Raw genomic sequence first — 14,847 nt, forward strand, 5'->3', positions numbered from 1 at the left:
AGGCTTCGTGAGACTCTAGCCCAAAAGACGAGCTGTGCCCCTGGAGGGAGGATGGCTCAGCAGCTAGGAGCACTGGATGCCTGCACGGGGTCCACGCTCATTTCCTGGTACCCATACATTCATTCACAGTTACTCAAAATGCCAGTTCCAGGGGATCAGGCTCCTTCTTCCTACCTCTGTGGGCACCAGACACACACGTGATACAGGCATACACGCTGACAAAGCACCCATACATATAAATTAAAATAGATTTAAAACTATGAAAAAACGAAGAGCCGCCATCAATCAAAGAGTATGTTATTTTTTCCCCCTAAGGCAATAGCGAGGAAAAGCGTAGACAATATTTTCCAAGAATTCATGCAACAAATGGTGTGTTGTTTGTGGTGAGGACGCTACAGATCATTGAGAAACTGGCAAAAAGGAGCAGTTTGGAAACTGAGCCGAAGACTTGAATCATCACTTTATGGAAGGCGGCGTCTGGCAGCCTGTGAGCATCTGAAAGATCCAAATGTCAGTTGTCACCAGAGCAACGGCAAACCACAGCAGAGGAGTGTCACACTCCCACCCTTTAGCTAAAATTAAAGGTGGACAGCCACATGTTGAGGAAGGCATAGCAGAACCAGAATTACCATTCATCTTGCTTTACAGAGCTATCGGGCATGCATATTAAGGCTAAGTGTGTGTCCAACCTGTTACCCAGGAGTCTCACACTTGGGCACATACTGAAGAGAGGCCACTGTAAGTGTTAAGACATACACAGACATAATTATAGAAACCTGATTCATTAAATCTCCCAGAGGGTGAGCAACCCAACTGGTCATTCATAGGAAAGTGGGTAAACTGACTCTGGTACATCCCTTCTGTGGGAGACTACTAAGTCATACATAAAGACAAAAACAGTGGTGTACAGCGTGCGAGATCTTAGAGGTTATGTTGTGGGAAAGATGCAAATTGAAACAGTGGCGTGGCTAATTTTCTGCGGCTATGACAAAAATACCTGAGACCAGTTACTCTATAACTAAGAGTTGACTTGGCTTGTGGTTCTGGAGGCTGGGAAGTCCCAGCATTCACTTGGAGGCTCGCAAACCTCGGTAACTCTGGTTTCAGAGGATCGGATCCCCTCTTCAGTTCTCTGCAGGCACGGCACAAACACGGTGCATTTGCGTACCCAGGTAAAACACCCAAGCTTACTACACAGCCAGACTGACCTCAGCCTTGTTGCTGAGGCAGGCCTCAACTTGTTAGGTGACTCAAGCTTGCCTTGCAGTTGGTATATAGACGAGGCTGGCCTTCAGCTTGCTATGTAACCCAGGCTATCCTCAAAAACTGGTATGTAGCGCAGGCTAGTCTTGAATTCTCTTGCCTCGGCAGGCCCCTCCTCGTACTGTGCAGAGGCAGTCTGGACTGTTCATCAGCTTCCCGTCTGACTCATGCTCGCTCTTTGCAGCTCCTCAAGTTCATACCGGAGAAGAGCGACGTTGACCTCCTGGAAGAGCACAAGCATGAGATTGAGCGAATGGCACGTGCAGACCGCTTCCTCTATGAAATGAGCAGGTCAGACGGATGCTGAGCATGGAGGGAACGAGGAGATTCAGGGCCCGGCTTTGCCAGTAGGGCACCAGGTCTAGCAGGAGAAATGGGGTTCAGGTAGCAGCTCTGGCCAAGGAAAAGGAGGGAAGAATGACCCAAGGAGAAGCTGGGGCTACCTTGGAGCCGCGGGTCCACCTGTGACTTTGCCCACCCTGTCCACAGGATCGACCATTACCAGCAGCGGCTACAGGCCCTCTTTTTCAAGAAGAAGTTCCAGGAACGGCTGGCTGAGGCCAAGCCCAAAGTAGAAGGTAGGGCTGGGGCCTGCAGCATGCACCTGGAGTGGGCACACGTCTGGGGATTGATTAATGGGGCAGAGAAACGTCTGCTTCCCCCTGACCCCAGAGAGACGCCCAAGTCAAGCATAACATTTAAAACGATGGCGTTTACATTCTGCATCAGGGTTTCACGTGGCCTAGGCTAGCTTCCAGTTGACTATGTAGCTGAGGCTAGCCTTGAACTCCGAATCTTGCTGCTTCCACCTTCCAAGTGATGGGACTCCAGGAGTGCACCACTGACTTGGAACGATAATTCTTATAGAGAATGTTCTTGTTTATGGTGGCTTATGTGCCAATCACATGACGCTTTCTTCTGTCTTGGCATTGGCTCCTGGGGAGGGGGGCGAGGACATAGGAGTGTAGCCGGCATCCTTCTTGGGGCCTGGTATGCCCAGAGTAACCCAGTCTTTCCTACTTAAGAAGCACTAGGTTCACAAACTCTACTGGGCATGTTGCTTAACTGTGAGCTCATCGGAAGGCAGCCAATGACACAAGGTGGTCCCTGAGATGTCCGGGTGATGCAGGCCTTCTCCAGATTGCCTTTACTGGAATCCTCGAAGAATGCTGCAATAATGTTAGATGCTTGCTGTCTTTCCAACTGATCCTTTCCCCCTTGTCCCTCGTCACTCGCTGTGTCAGAGAGCATATCCTTGGGGGCTGCCTGTGGGGACAGCAGAGGAGCAGGGCTCAGCAAGTGTGGGAACCCTGGAGAGCAGGATGGTAGGCAGACATGTGCACCCAGCAAAGCAGAAAGTAGGAGAAACTGATTGGGGGCTCGCTTGGGGTAAGGACAAGACTTACAGGGCAGAACAAAACAAAACAGCAACAAAAACAAACAAAACAAGAGACTGTCATGGAGGCTCAGGTGTCAGGCTAGGGGCATAGCAGGACATAGGCGCCCCCTACTGGGGGCATAGCAGAATGTCAGGCACCCCCTGCTGGACACTCTCTGAGATGCTTAGTTCAGAGAGCAAGCCTTTCTGGAGTAGGAGTTTGTAGAGATAAAGGAAACGGTGTACACACACACACACACACACACACACACACACACACACACACACACACACACACACACACACACACACACACACACACACACACACAGGGAGTTGAGCCTCTAGGCCTCCCAGAAGTATTCCTGAAGTAGCTAAGATTGAACCTGCCTCAGCTGGGTGTCAAGCCATTGACACCCACCTCTCGTCTCTCCTAGACGGGGCTCGGGGGGGGGGGGGAGTTGCTTCAGCGTGGTTTATCGAGTTTGATAAATTTCCCAATTCTGCTTTGAATCTATTCTCCCTATGAATGCATTCATTGCGGAGTACGCCAGAATCACCAGTTCTCATTACAAGTGGATGCATTAAATCTAGCTTGGCTGAATGTGCTGGCAATGTAATATCCTTAAGGCTGCATTCATGAGCGCTTTATTCTCCCGAACGTCTGAAATGTCAACACCGCAGATGGTGGATTTCTCATCTCCCGATTTTCTCTCAACTCTTATCATTTTTCTGTTTTGCCAACACTTTTAGCTTATTTTAAGGCTGTCCCTTTGTAGATTTTTCAAGCAGCTCATCAGCCTTAGAAAAACTATCCCTCGCCATGTAATTTGCTGAGGATTTTTACAAGTAGGTTTTATTTACATTTTTTTGAAAATGAACTTTTTATTGAAATATGGCACACACAAAGTACATCCTTTCACATTGGGCACTTTGTCTCCCCCATCCTGTCCATGTAATCAACTCTGGTCAAGAAACTGGATGTGCCCAGGCTCTGCATGTGTCCCTTCTAATCCTGTGGTTGTGATCTTTCGACTTAAAAGCTTTCTTCAGCTAAACCTCCTCCCCTGAGCCCTGATACAGGGTCTCTCTACAGAGCCTGACAGTCCTCAGACTTACTATTTAGGCTAAGGTGGCGTCAAACTCTCAGAGATCCTCAAATTACAGGCATGGTCCACCATGATAAAGTTCCAGCCTTGCTTTATTTCCCCCTTCCAAACATTAAAGAAATGTTACCCTCCTGGGTACGGCTTTCCTCTCTCCTCTTCAGAGATACCATGATGTCTGGATGGGTTTTTCTATTTTCTATACATGGAAGATGTTTTATGAGTGATTTTCCTATTGCCTGTTTCGGTTTGTGTCTTAAGAATTTCACCAAAAGGTGGTGAGGGCCATTGATGTAGGCAACGTCTGTCCTTGTATTTGCTAAAGCCCCAACGACAAACCTAAGTTAAAGGCCACCGAAGTTCCCCATGGGGAACCAATGAGGGGTCACTTACATGAGTGTGGGGGACTGCAAAGCAGCTGCACCAGAAGGTCTGTGCCCTGGATGGATGACGGCTTCCCATGTATATGGATCCCCTTCCCCTAATCTCCCCAGTTTATATACTCCAGCTCCCCATCACCCCCAGGCCTCAGGGTCATGCAGCAGTTCAGTCAAAGCTACATACAGGTGTCTGGGGAAGTGGATGGATACGTGAAGGAGAGTTCCAGAACCCTGCCTGCTCCCTCTTCCTATGACACCAACAGTCAATAAAAGCCCAGTGAGGACAATCATTCACAAGCAACTGCAGCTAAACTCCTGAGGACAGTGGTCGTGGGACTCGGAGGATAGCTCTGTACAACAGCTTAGCATTCTGGCTTCGAATTCTCCCTAGAGATGGGTGTGGAGGGTGGGTATTTGGTTTCCAGCGCCCTATTTTATTCCACCATCAGAGACAATTTATGCATTCTGGCTTGTAGTTTTGAAGAAACTGGGCTGAGGGAGCTGAGGAGACGGCAGATTAGTAAATGCTTGCAGCAGAAGCCCGAGGACCTGACTCCAGAACTCACGGTTCCCAATCCTGAGAGCTGGGCATGGTGGCCTGTCTGTAACCCAGTGCTGTGGGTGCGATTGGCAGATCCCTGAGGCTCCCAGGCCAGCTGGCCTAGCCAAAGGGGCAGGGTTCAGGTTCACTGAGGAAACGTCTCAAAAACAAGGTGAAGGGTGACTGAGGAAGACACGCCTCATGTCCATCTCCGACCTCTATATGAATGCTCACACATGTACACAGACACACACATGTGCACAGGGAACAACCATGCATTCACATGCAAATGCACTCATTCACAACGGGGTTAGTTTTAGTTCATAGAATGTGCATCTGTGTGATCTAAAGGCTTTCTCAACAACTCTCATTCCTTTCTCATTTTTATAGTATCTTCTTCATGGCTACTTTTTTTTAAAACTGTCTTTGAAAATTCCTGCAAACATTTTGTCTGGGATTTTCCTTTTTATGTTGTATGCATTTGTGTTTGCTCTGTGTGTGTGTGTGTGTGTGTGTGTGTGTGTGTGTGTGTGTGTGTGTGTGTGAGAGAGAGAGAGAGAGAGAGAGAGAGAGAGAGAGAGAGAGATGGGCACACGTTTCATGTGCATGCATGCAGAAACCAGAGGAACCTTAAACATGAGGTGTCCTCCTGTCTTTCTCCATCTTGCTTTTTGAGACAGTCTGTCACTGTACCTAAAGTTTATCATCTGGGTCACACTGTCTGGTTAGTAAGCTCCCAGGATCCTCCTGTCTGGCTGCTCTCCTACAGATGGTGATGCCTGGCCTTTTTCATAGGTGCTGAGGATTTGAACTCGGGTCCTCTTGCTTTCATAACAAGTGCTCCCAGCCACTGGGGCATTGTCTTTCAAGCCCCAAGGGCTTTAGTTTCCTCTTCCTAACGAGGGTCTTCAGGCATTTTCAATCCAGCATAGGCAAGGACTACAGGGGAGTCTGGTCCTTTCCTTCTTATCTCAGAGCACAGGTACCTTAGATGGTCCTCTGACCTCCACATACAATGTGCACATAACTGCGCATACATACATACATACACATGTGCATCTGCATGAACATATATACACATACACACAATACAGAATTTCAAAAATGTGTCAAACATCCCATAATAAAAAGATACAGAAAGCACAAAACTTGCTAGGTCTACAAAGACGAAGTTGCTGTATTCAAGTATGTATTCCTAAAAGTATACTAATCTTTATGCGCATGACAAGGTGTTCAAAGTCATTCTAGGGGTGGTCTGCTCTAAGGATATGCTAGCTTCGTCCTGAAGGTGGGGAGGGGGAGAAATGGAGGGAGCTGGACCACAGTGGTAGTTTTGTCTACCTAAGGGGAAAAGGTAGCCCCTTCCATTATTCCCTTGCGGAGCCGGAAACCCCGCTGCCCTGGCTCTATCCGTGCAGCATCCTGAGCTGTCCCTCTTCTCCCAGCCATCCTGCTGGCCTCCCGGGAGCTGACCCTCAGCAAGCGTCTGAAGAAAATGCTGGAGGTGGTCCTAGCCATCGGCAACTTCATGAACAAGGGTCAGCGTGGGGGTGCCTATGGGTTCCGGGTAGCCAGCCTCAACAAGATTGCTGACACCAAGTCCAGCATTGACAGGTGAGGACCTATGACCTTCCTTGCCCTATGTTACCCCATCTGGGACTCTCCTGTCTTCTAGCTCTCCATTCTAGCTGTCTTGTTCATTTTTATATATTCTAAAGAATTATTTTAGTGTGTGAATGTGTGTGGTGTGCCTGTGCACACATGTGCAGTGTGCATGAGTGCAGTTGTCCATGGGGGCCAGCAAAGGGCATTGAGTGCCTGGCATGTGTGAGTTATTGGTATTTGTGACTACTCAGAACCAAACTCAGGTCCTCTGGAAGAGCAGGAAGCCCTCTCAGCCACTAAGCGCCTCTCCCTCCCTCTCCCTCCTCCCTCTCCCTTCTTCCTCTCCCTCATCCCTCTCTCCACCCTTCTCCCTCTCTCTCATCCCCCATCCTTCTTTCCTCTTCCCTCTCCCTTCTCCCTCCTCCTCTCTTCCTCCTTCACCTCCCTTCCCCCTTCCCCTCCCTTTCCCCTCCTCCCTTCCATCCTCCCCCTCTTTTCCTCCTCCTCTCCCCTCCCTTCCACCCTCTCCTCCTCCTCTCTCTCTCTCCCCACCACTCATTGCTTTAGCTTTTCCTCACACTACCTCAGCCCCCCTCCACTTGTTCAATCCATGACACAACTGTTACCCACAGGAACATCTCTCTACTTCATTACCTGATCATGATCCTGGAGAAGCACTTCCCGGATATCCTGAACATGCCCTCAGAGCTGCTGCATCTATCCGAGGCCGCCAAGGTCAAGTAAGCAGTACCTCCAACCTTTCCTTCACAGAGCCCACACCCGCTGGCTTCCCCCGTCTGAGGGGACACTAGGAATGGGTAGTGTCTCAGGGTATGCTTTTAGGAGAACCAGGGTTTTCTCTCTGGGGTGCAAATCACTTTATTTCATAAGTGATTCTGGATATACCAAGAGAATGGAGGAGTAAACCGTGCACAGAAAGAATGCCATTAACCAGAAGCATTAATTGAGACCATTGCAAATGGAACTTATTTCTAACAGGGAGGCAGCATAGAACACCCTCTCTGGTTACTCCCTGGTGGGCATGAGGGAGTGGGCTAATCATACAGCACCACTGGCCAAGTGGCCTGGAGGGGGTGGTGGTGGATATAACTCTAACAAGCTGAGGGGGCTGGCCCAGAATAAAAAATGCTCATCTGGGTGCTGGAGAGATGGCTCAGAGGTTAAAAGCACCAGCTGCTCTTCCAGAGGACCCAAGTTCAATCCTCACCATCCACATAACGGCTCACAACCATCAACAATTTCAGTTCCAGGGGAATCTAATGCCCTCTTCTGGCCTCCTCAAGCACAAGTGTGGTGTACAGACCTATATGTAGGCAACACACACACACACACACACACACACACACACACACACACACACAATTTTAAAATGAGTGCATTTAAAAAAAAAAAAAACAAAACCAAAACCCAGTCAGTTGGAAGAATGGGGATCCTGAACCTCAGTGGGCAGGGTATCCACGGCTAAGGCCATGGGACCTAATCTGTGGCCTGTGACAAGCAGAGACACCAAGGGTAACAACTACCAAACCTTATGTGAGATACTCCATGCTATAACAAAACACCGGGGACTTTGCAACTTGTAAAAATTAGAAGTGTATTTGACACGTGGCCCGGTAGAACTAGACGTCTAAGAGCGTGGTCCACAGTCTGTTTACTATATACGACCATAGTGTGGCAGAGGGATTCCAGGCCACACACACACACACACACACACACACACACACGCACACACACACACGCACGAGCTTTGTGAGACACTGCATCTGGAAGGATCTATGGAGTGGCGCTTTCTACTGACACTTTACAGAATTGCTGACAGGCACACAGGGCAGTGACAGGCTAGAGCCATGTGTCAGTGGCCTAAGTGGGACTGGGACGAAGGGCCGTGGTGCTTCAAGCTGCCCTTTCTCTGAGCCATCCTTGGCCCCTCACACCCAGAGCTGATGGCTTTCTTTCCCTCTCCTGTCTCCCACAGCCTGGCAGAGCTGGAGAAGGAGGTGGGCGCTCTCAGGAGGGGCCTCCGAGCAGTGGAGGTGGTAAGTGAGGGAAGCTGTCCAAGGAAAAGGGCAATGTCACTCCATCACTGGGTCCAGTGCTCACCCCAAACTCAATCCACACACACACACATCTCAGACAGAGGATGCCCTGTGTGGTGCGTTTTGATGACCCAGGGCTCCTGAACGGGAAGGGGAGACAACAGCAGAGGAGAGAACCTTCAGGAAAAATTATTCACCTACTTGTGTTTGACCTTTAGACCCTCAAAGAGAGGCTGTCTGTCTGACACTGTCTCAGTCACTGAGCAGGGAGATGTCCACTTGTTAGGCTTAGCCCTAAGACTGTCACATGCTCATGTTTGATCATAGCGAATGGTGATGCTTGGCTGACTACAGAGGTGTCCCACAGCGTGGCAATGGGGAACTGCATTTCCCCTGAGATATTCTACCTAACATCCCTTCCCATCATGCCTGAACTAATAGAGACTCACACTGATGGGACCTTTGGTATCTTAGACCTTTGAGGTGGCTAAGACAAATCAATGGAATGGCTTTTGTATGAACAAAAGACATTTATCTCATAATTTTGCAGGGTGGGTTATTCAAGACCAAAGTGCTGGCAGGTCCAATGTCCAGTGAGGGCCTGGTCCTCATGAGTAGCACCTTCCCACTGTATCCTCACCTGCTACAAAGGACAGACTTCCCTGGGACCCTTGTATAGGGCCACTAACCCCATTCACAAAAGCCTTATGACCTAGTCACTTGACAGCAGTGTCCAACTCATTACCCATAGGCCACCTGTACTGCAGGAGAGCTATGCACAGGGCTGAAACAAAACCACAAGCTTACGTAAGACATTATGAAATTTTTATGATAATATTTTCCTACCTTGATTGTGCATTTCCAAGTGTGCACTTTGCAGATGACAACATTGTGTCATAATGTCACAAGTTTGCATTTACCTGTGAGATCCCATGTCCTTGCTTCACCTTAGGATGTCAATACAAGACTATTGAGAAGGTACAAACACGGGATCCCAGCACCAGGCTCTGGCCCTGTTACAGCCATTACTGCTCTCAGATCTTCATAGCTGACAAGCTCTCTAGGAAATCCTCAACTCACTCCTTGTCCCTCAGACTTGGGAACTAGAGAGTTCCCAAGAACTTAAGAATCCCAGGGCCTTCTGTGTGCTGCCATGGGTGGTTGTTTCCATTTGATGGTCCTGGACAGCACTCCTTGGATTGTGGGTCACTGCCCAAAACACAGTGGTGGTGACGGGCGAGGGAAGGGTACAAAGGTATGCACCGACAATTCTCAAAGTCCTTGTTCGAGACACACCATGGCCCCCGATTGCCATCTGTTTAAAATGGGCTTTATTCTCCCTTCCCAGGAGTTGGAATATCAGAGACAGCAGGCACGGGACCCCAATGACAAGTTCGTCCCTGTCATGAGTGACTTCATCACTGTGTCTAGCTTCAGTTTCTCAGAGCTGGAGGAGCAGTTGAATGAGGCCAGGGATAAGGTAAAGATGGCCCGGTGCCCGCTCTCACCCCACCGCTCCTCAACATAGCCTTTCTGGAACATCTTCGCCTGCTTACCATGGACACAGAAAAACCCAGAGCCAGACCCTACAGAATCCCCATCTTCTCCCTCCCCCAAGGCAATCAATGACAACCTCATATTGCAGAGATCAGGGTCCACTGCTTAGGCCCTTGGGCACCATAAGCATTGTTATTAAATTTTATTCCTCTCTCTCTTCTCTTCTCCTCTCTCTCTCTCTCTCTCTCTCTCTCTCTCTCTCTCTCTCTCTCTCTCTGTGTGTGTGTGTGTGTGTGTGTGTGTGTGTGTGTGATCCTGTACACATGTGCAGGTCAGAGGTCAACCTCCAGTGTCATTCCTCTGGAGCTGACTGCTTTATTTTTTGAAACAATACACTAGGACCTGGGGCTCAATGATTAGAAGAGATTGGCTGGCCAACAAGCCTCAGAGACCTTCCTGTATCTCCCCAGTGTTGAGATCACACCAACACACCTAGACTTGGAGTACTTGAGATAAAACTCAGGTCACGGTGCTTGCATGACAAGCACTTGAGTGGATAAGCCCCGCCTCAGCCCTCCACCAGTGTTTCACGACTCCTAGCCTACCTGCCTTAAGGGTTTGCTGAAAGTTTATAGTCCATTTCAACAGATGTGAAGGCTGAGAATCAGAGGGTTTTGGTCATGGGAGCCCAACTCAACCTTGAACTCATCCTGTGAGGATGCATATGGACCCATGTGTGAGGTTCCTCCTAACATGTGGCTTCTTAGTCAGAAGAGCCAGGGTGGGGCTGGACAGCCAGCATTTCCAGCAAACTCCCAGGAGGTGCACAGGCCACTGGCCCAGGAGGACGTTATGTGCAGTGATGCTTCCTAGACAATATTGTGAGTTATACTAAGACAGAGTCAGAGCGCTTTCTGCTTCAAGTACAGAGTCAGCTGCTCCTGTCACCCCACTTAGCTCCCACAATAGTATCATGATGCTGATCCCACTTTACAGGTGAAGAAGTTGAGTCCCAGAGGGGTTAAGCATGTCACCCATCAACTGAGTCGCCCAATGACTAGGTGACTTGTGAGGGCCCTTTCCATTCAAGCCAAGCAGTTCCTGACCTTAGAAAAGTCTTGCTCTGGTCAACATCTCCTGATCCCTTATCTACAAAATCAAAGACTCTGAGGTGGCAGGAAGGTAGACTGTCAAATAGTCTCAACCTAGTTCTTCGGAAGTCAGCCTCATGGTTTTGGGGGAATAACAGGTTAGACGAGGAAGGAATCACCAATGACTTTCGGATTAAAGCTTCCATTGGTGAACCCTGGGGTTCAAAAGCCTGTCTCAGAACCTACAAGCCTGCAGCTTGCACAAGTCCGCGGCTCAGCTGGAAGCTACCTGTCTGTAGGCTTGGGCTCACGTGCCTCCGCCTGTGTCTTCGACAGTTCGCCAAGGCACTGGCACACTTTGGAGAACAGGACAGTAAGATGCAGCCGGATGAATTCTTTGGCATCTTCGACACCTTCTTGCAGGCCTTCTTGGAGGCCCGGCAGGACCTGGAGGCCATGAGGAGGAGGAAGGAGGAAGATGAGAGGAGGGCACGAATGGAATCCATGGTGAGCCTGGGCCTGGTAGGGGATGGGATACAGCAGAAGTGGGTGTGAAGGGGACCCCGCTTGGAGTCTGGGAGATAAAACAGGAGTGGGGGTGGGGGTGGGGCACTTTCGGGGTTGCTGTTAGCCCCGGGAAGGAACCACGTCCTCGGCAGGGGTGGCCACTAGCTGGGAGAGCATCCAAGAGAGCTGCAGGGGGCGTGCCTATGTTCCTGAGTTGCCTCTTCTCTCCACTCCCAGTTGAAGGAACAGCGTGAGAAAGAAAGATGGCAGAGGCAGCGGAAAGTCTTGGTTGGAGGCACCCTGGAGGAGAGCGGCGAGTTCGATGACCTAGTGTCAGCCTTGCGCTCTGGAGAAGTTTTCGACAAGGACTTAAACAAGTTCAAGCGCAACCGGAAGCGACCTGGAAACCAGGTCGCAGAGGTCACCCGCGAGCGGGCGATAAACAGGCTAAATTATTGACTTTGGGACTGGGGACTCACCACATAGCAGCAAGCCTGGAGACAGGGATTAGGGGAGAGGAGTTGAATAGAAGAAGCAGTGACTTCTAATGACTTAAGTGATTTGGAAAACTGGGTTTGGGAGCCCTGGGCTGGGTCCTGGGGGCCGTGTGCGGTTAGACCGGGGGTCTCCCCGCACTGACAGAGGCTCTTCTCGTGTCTCTGTATATTATCCATTCTCGTCCATGTTCTGCCCACCCATGTTCTGTCCATCTCCCTGTGGGCCCCTCCCCCTCCTGGCCATCATTCTCTAAGACTAGCTTGGGCATCCCTGGCAGGCCCTCCCTGGCCCAGGCATTCCTCGACCTTTTTACAGTAGGTGGTGGGGGACACCTAGGGACTCAGGCTCCTATCTGAAGAGATAGCTCAACAAAACGTGGATCTGGGATGGGAACCAGGAGGTTTGTGTGTTCTAGCTAGATAAACTCCAGTATGTTCCTGACAAACGGGACCAGAGTCAGCAAGTGAGTTATCTGTCTGCACCTTTTGCCTACACCAAGTCCTGGGGCCTCGATTCTTCCCTGGCCACCTCCATCCCACTTACTAATTTCTGGTCCCCAAATTCATCTCCAGTTTCCAGAACTCTGCCTCACCATCAGCTTATAGTGAGGTTCTGGTGAGAAGGGGTGTCCAAGGAAGACTCCTGTCATCACCTCACCAGACTCAGGCATAGACCCTGAAGCAAACCCTAAGGTGACCTGACCACTGTCTTGGAGAGCCTGACCTCAGATCCCCACCAGAAGGTAGCACTCAAATGCTTCGCTCCCCTCAGTTGACTCTCGATGTGCCACAATGGCCTCCCAGTCTCCACCTGCAGGTCACATGGCGCTCCATATACTTGCCTGCAGCTGGCCTTGGGGAATTGTTCTTGAGGACTAGAACTACCCTCTATATTTAACTGTCACTCTGAGGGAGACAATTAGACTGGGGGCTGAGAAGAGCAGGCAGGAGACGCCCGGGAGATGAGGAGGGAACGCTTACGTACGTTCCTTTGGTTCCTCAGCCTGACTGCATGGGATCACTCTGGCCCTCCGTCCACACTCACCATGTATCCTGTCCATCCGTCTTCAGCCATTTTGATGGTATTGGTGGGTTGGCACTGCTATACCTAGGCAAATGTTCTAAATGAGGTCAACCCCGTGTAGGCTTGTCAAATGCACCGGTCTCCTCTCATCTAGAGCTCGATCTCGCCTGATTACCATCCGCCAGCTCCTGGCTCTTCTCCTCTAACACCCCGGCTCAGGGTCATTGCTAGTGACCGTGGGCTGCCCAGTCCTGGTCCTGTCACTGACTGCCCTCCTACAGGAGATTCCCAGGGAGTGGGGCCATAATGTTGTGGGGAGGAGAGATGCAGGCTAAGCTGAGTATGTGCATTGGTTTGAAAGGGGTCTCAGCAAATGGAGGCCTGGCCAGTACGGTCTGAAGCCAGCGTGAGAGCACAGAAGGCTTCTACGGAGACTAGCTATGAGGAGAGCTTTAATGCTCACTGGTACACCCAAAGACTCCTTACCCCACTCTCAGAAAGCAAGCTATGAGGACGTTAAAGCTGGTGCTGGACATCTTCATATCCTCTCCCAAACTGGCTGGGAGGCCAGCCTGCCCAGTGAGGGCAGGGGACAGGGATGGACTACACTGCCGCCCGACAGGCATGGCCGGGCCTAGCCTTCCCAACCACCATGAAGACAGGACATGCACCAGGAGAAAGAAGGAAGATAGACGTCGATGAAGAGACACATTGGCTCTTCAGAAAAGCTGCCTGGCATCTATCTCTCCAGAGCCCAGCCTTCTCGCCCCAAAGAATTCTGCCTTCTCTATTTATTATTTTCTGTGGCTGCCCAGTGGTTCCAGTGCTGTGTGTCTTTGTTAACTAGTCCAACAGTGCCTAGGACTTTGGACCATTACAGGTGACTTAGCAGGAAGTGACTGGTGCCCAGTGGAGGTGGATAGGCTGGTCCTCGACGTCAAATGGTGAAGTCTACTCCCCAGCACCCACCCAACCCTCTGGCCGCCTGTGGGCCAACTGCTCCAGTTAGTTTTGTGCACATGTAAACTTCATAGTCCAGCCAACACATCCCTTCTCAGCAGCAGCAATTCCCCTCCCAAGAAGGAAGTTTGTTCAGGGGTTGGAAGGACAGAGCTCTCCAAGCGGGTGGATATGGGCATGGGTTCTTCCCATCCACTCCTATTGCCCCCACCTGGAGCTGTGACCACCTCCCCAGGACATCGGCCAACCTTCACGCCAAGGCTGCTCTCACCAGCTGCTGCAGGAGACAAACAAGGTTTATATGTACAAAACTCTACGGTGTCCTTTTTACCTGCACCCTTTTATAAGAATATATTGTAATACTAAAAAAAAAATATTAAATTCCTCCCCACCCCCAGCCTGCCTAGAAACGTTTCTTCCTGTGTGGACTCAGGTTGTGTGTTGTGCTGGTGTGAGCAGAACCAGTGGTGGGCTGAAGCAAGCTCCTACCAGTCCCATGAGCGCCACGGTACGTTTTCTGGAAGGTTCCGAGTCATTTGAGGTCATGTGGCTAGTTTGAGTTGGGAACTCTGTGTCGTGGGAACCTGTTCATCTTTTAAAGAGTTAAACATCCATCACCATACGTCTGTGCAGGGCAAAGGGGACGCCATTGGTCGTAGAGAACCTGTCATGCCAGGACACTGTTGGCGGTGTGAATCAACTGGGGGGGGGGCCTCTGCTTCACAGGCCTGGTCGCCAAGCACTGGTGATAGATACAGCGGAGTCTGGGCCTCCCATCTGTCAAACTGCCTTTGGATGCATTCTGGACTCGCCTCTGGGTCCAGAGACAACGTCCTTTGGCCTTTCTAGGGTCCTTCTCCCCCAGCCCGTCCCTTAGGGAGTGTCTTAGCCCGTGGCTGATGGGTTTTAAACGAACACTCGGGTGCCTCCTTGACAGACAA

At 50.4% G+C, this 14,847-nt stretch overlaps 1 protein-coding gene across 1 annotated transcript in view; it reads left to right on the forward strand.

Moving 5' to 3' along the window:
- Positions 1-11,973, forward strand: part of Daam2 (dishevelled associated activator of morphogenesis 2) — a 114,436-nt gene extending 102,463 nt beyond the window's left edge. Inside the window, exons 19-26 of the mRNA XM_032900533.1 lie at positions 1,448-1,554; positions 1,753-1,841; positions 6,114-6,282; positions 6,906-7,013; positions 8,270-8,330; positions 9,679-9,810; positions 11,255-11,425; positions 11,663-11,973. Coding sequence (XP_032756424.1) covers positions 1,448-1,554; positions 1,753-1,841; positions 6,114-6,282; positions 6,906-7,013; positions 8,270-8,330; positions 9,679-9,810; positions 11,255-11,425; positions 11,663-11,884 — 1,059 coding nt within the window. The 3' untranslated portion in view covers positions 11,885-11,973. The remainder of the gene's footprint in view (positions 1-1,447; positions 1,555-1,752; positions 1,842-6,113; positions 6,283-6,905; positions 7,014-8,269; positions 8,331-9,678; positions 9,811-11,254; positions 11,426-11,662) is intronic.
- The last annotated feature ends 2,874 nt before the right edge of the window (positions 11,974-14,847 follow it).

The sequence above is a fragment of the Rattus rattus genome, chromosome 4 (genome assembly GCF_011064425.1).
Source record: "Rattus rattus isolate New Zealand chromosome 4, Rrattus_CSIRO_v1, whole genome shotgun sequence".
Classification (NCBI taxonomy): Eukaryota; Metazoa; Chordata; class Mammalia; order Rodentia; family Muridae; genus Rattus; species Rattus rattus.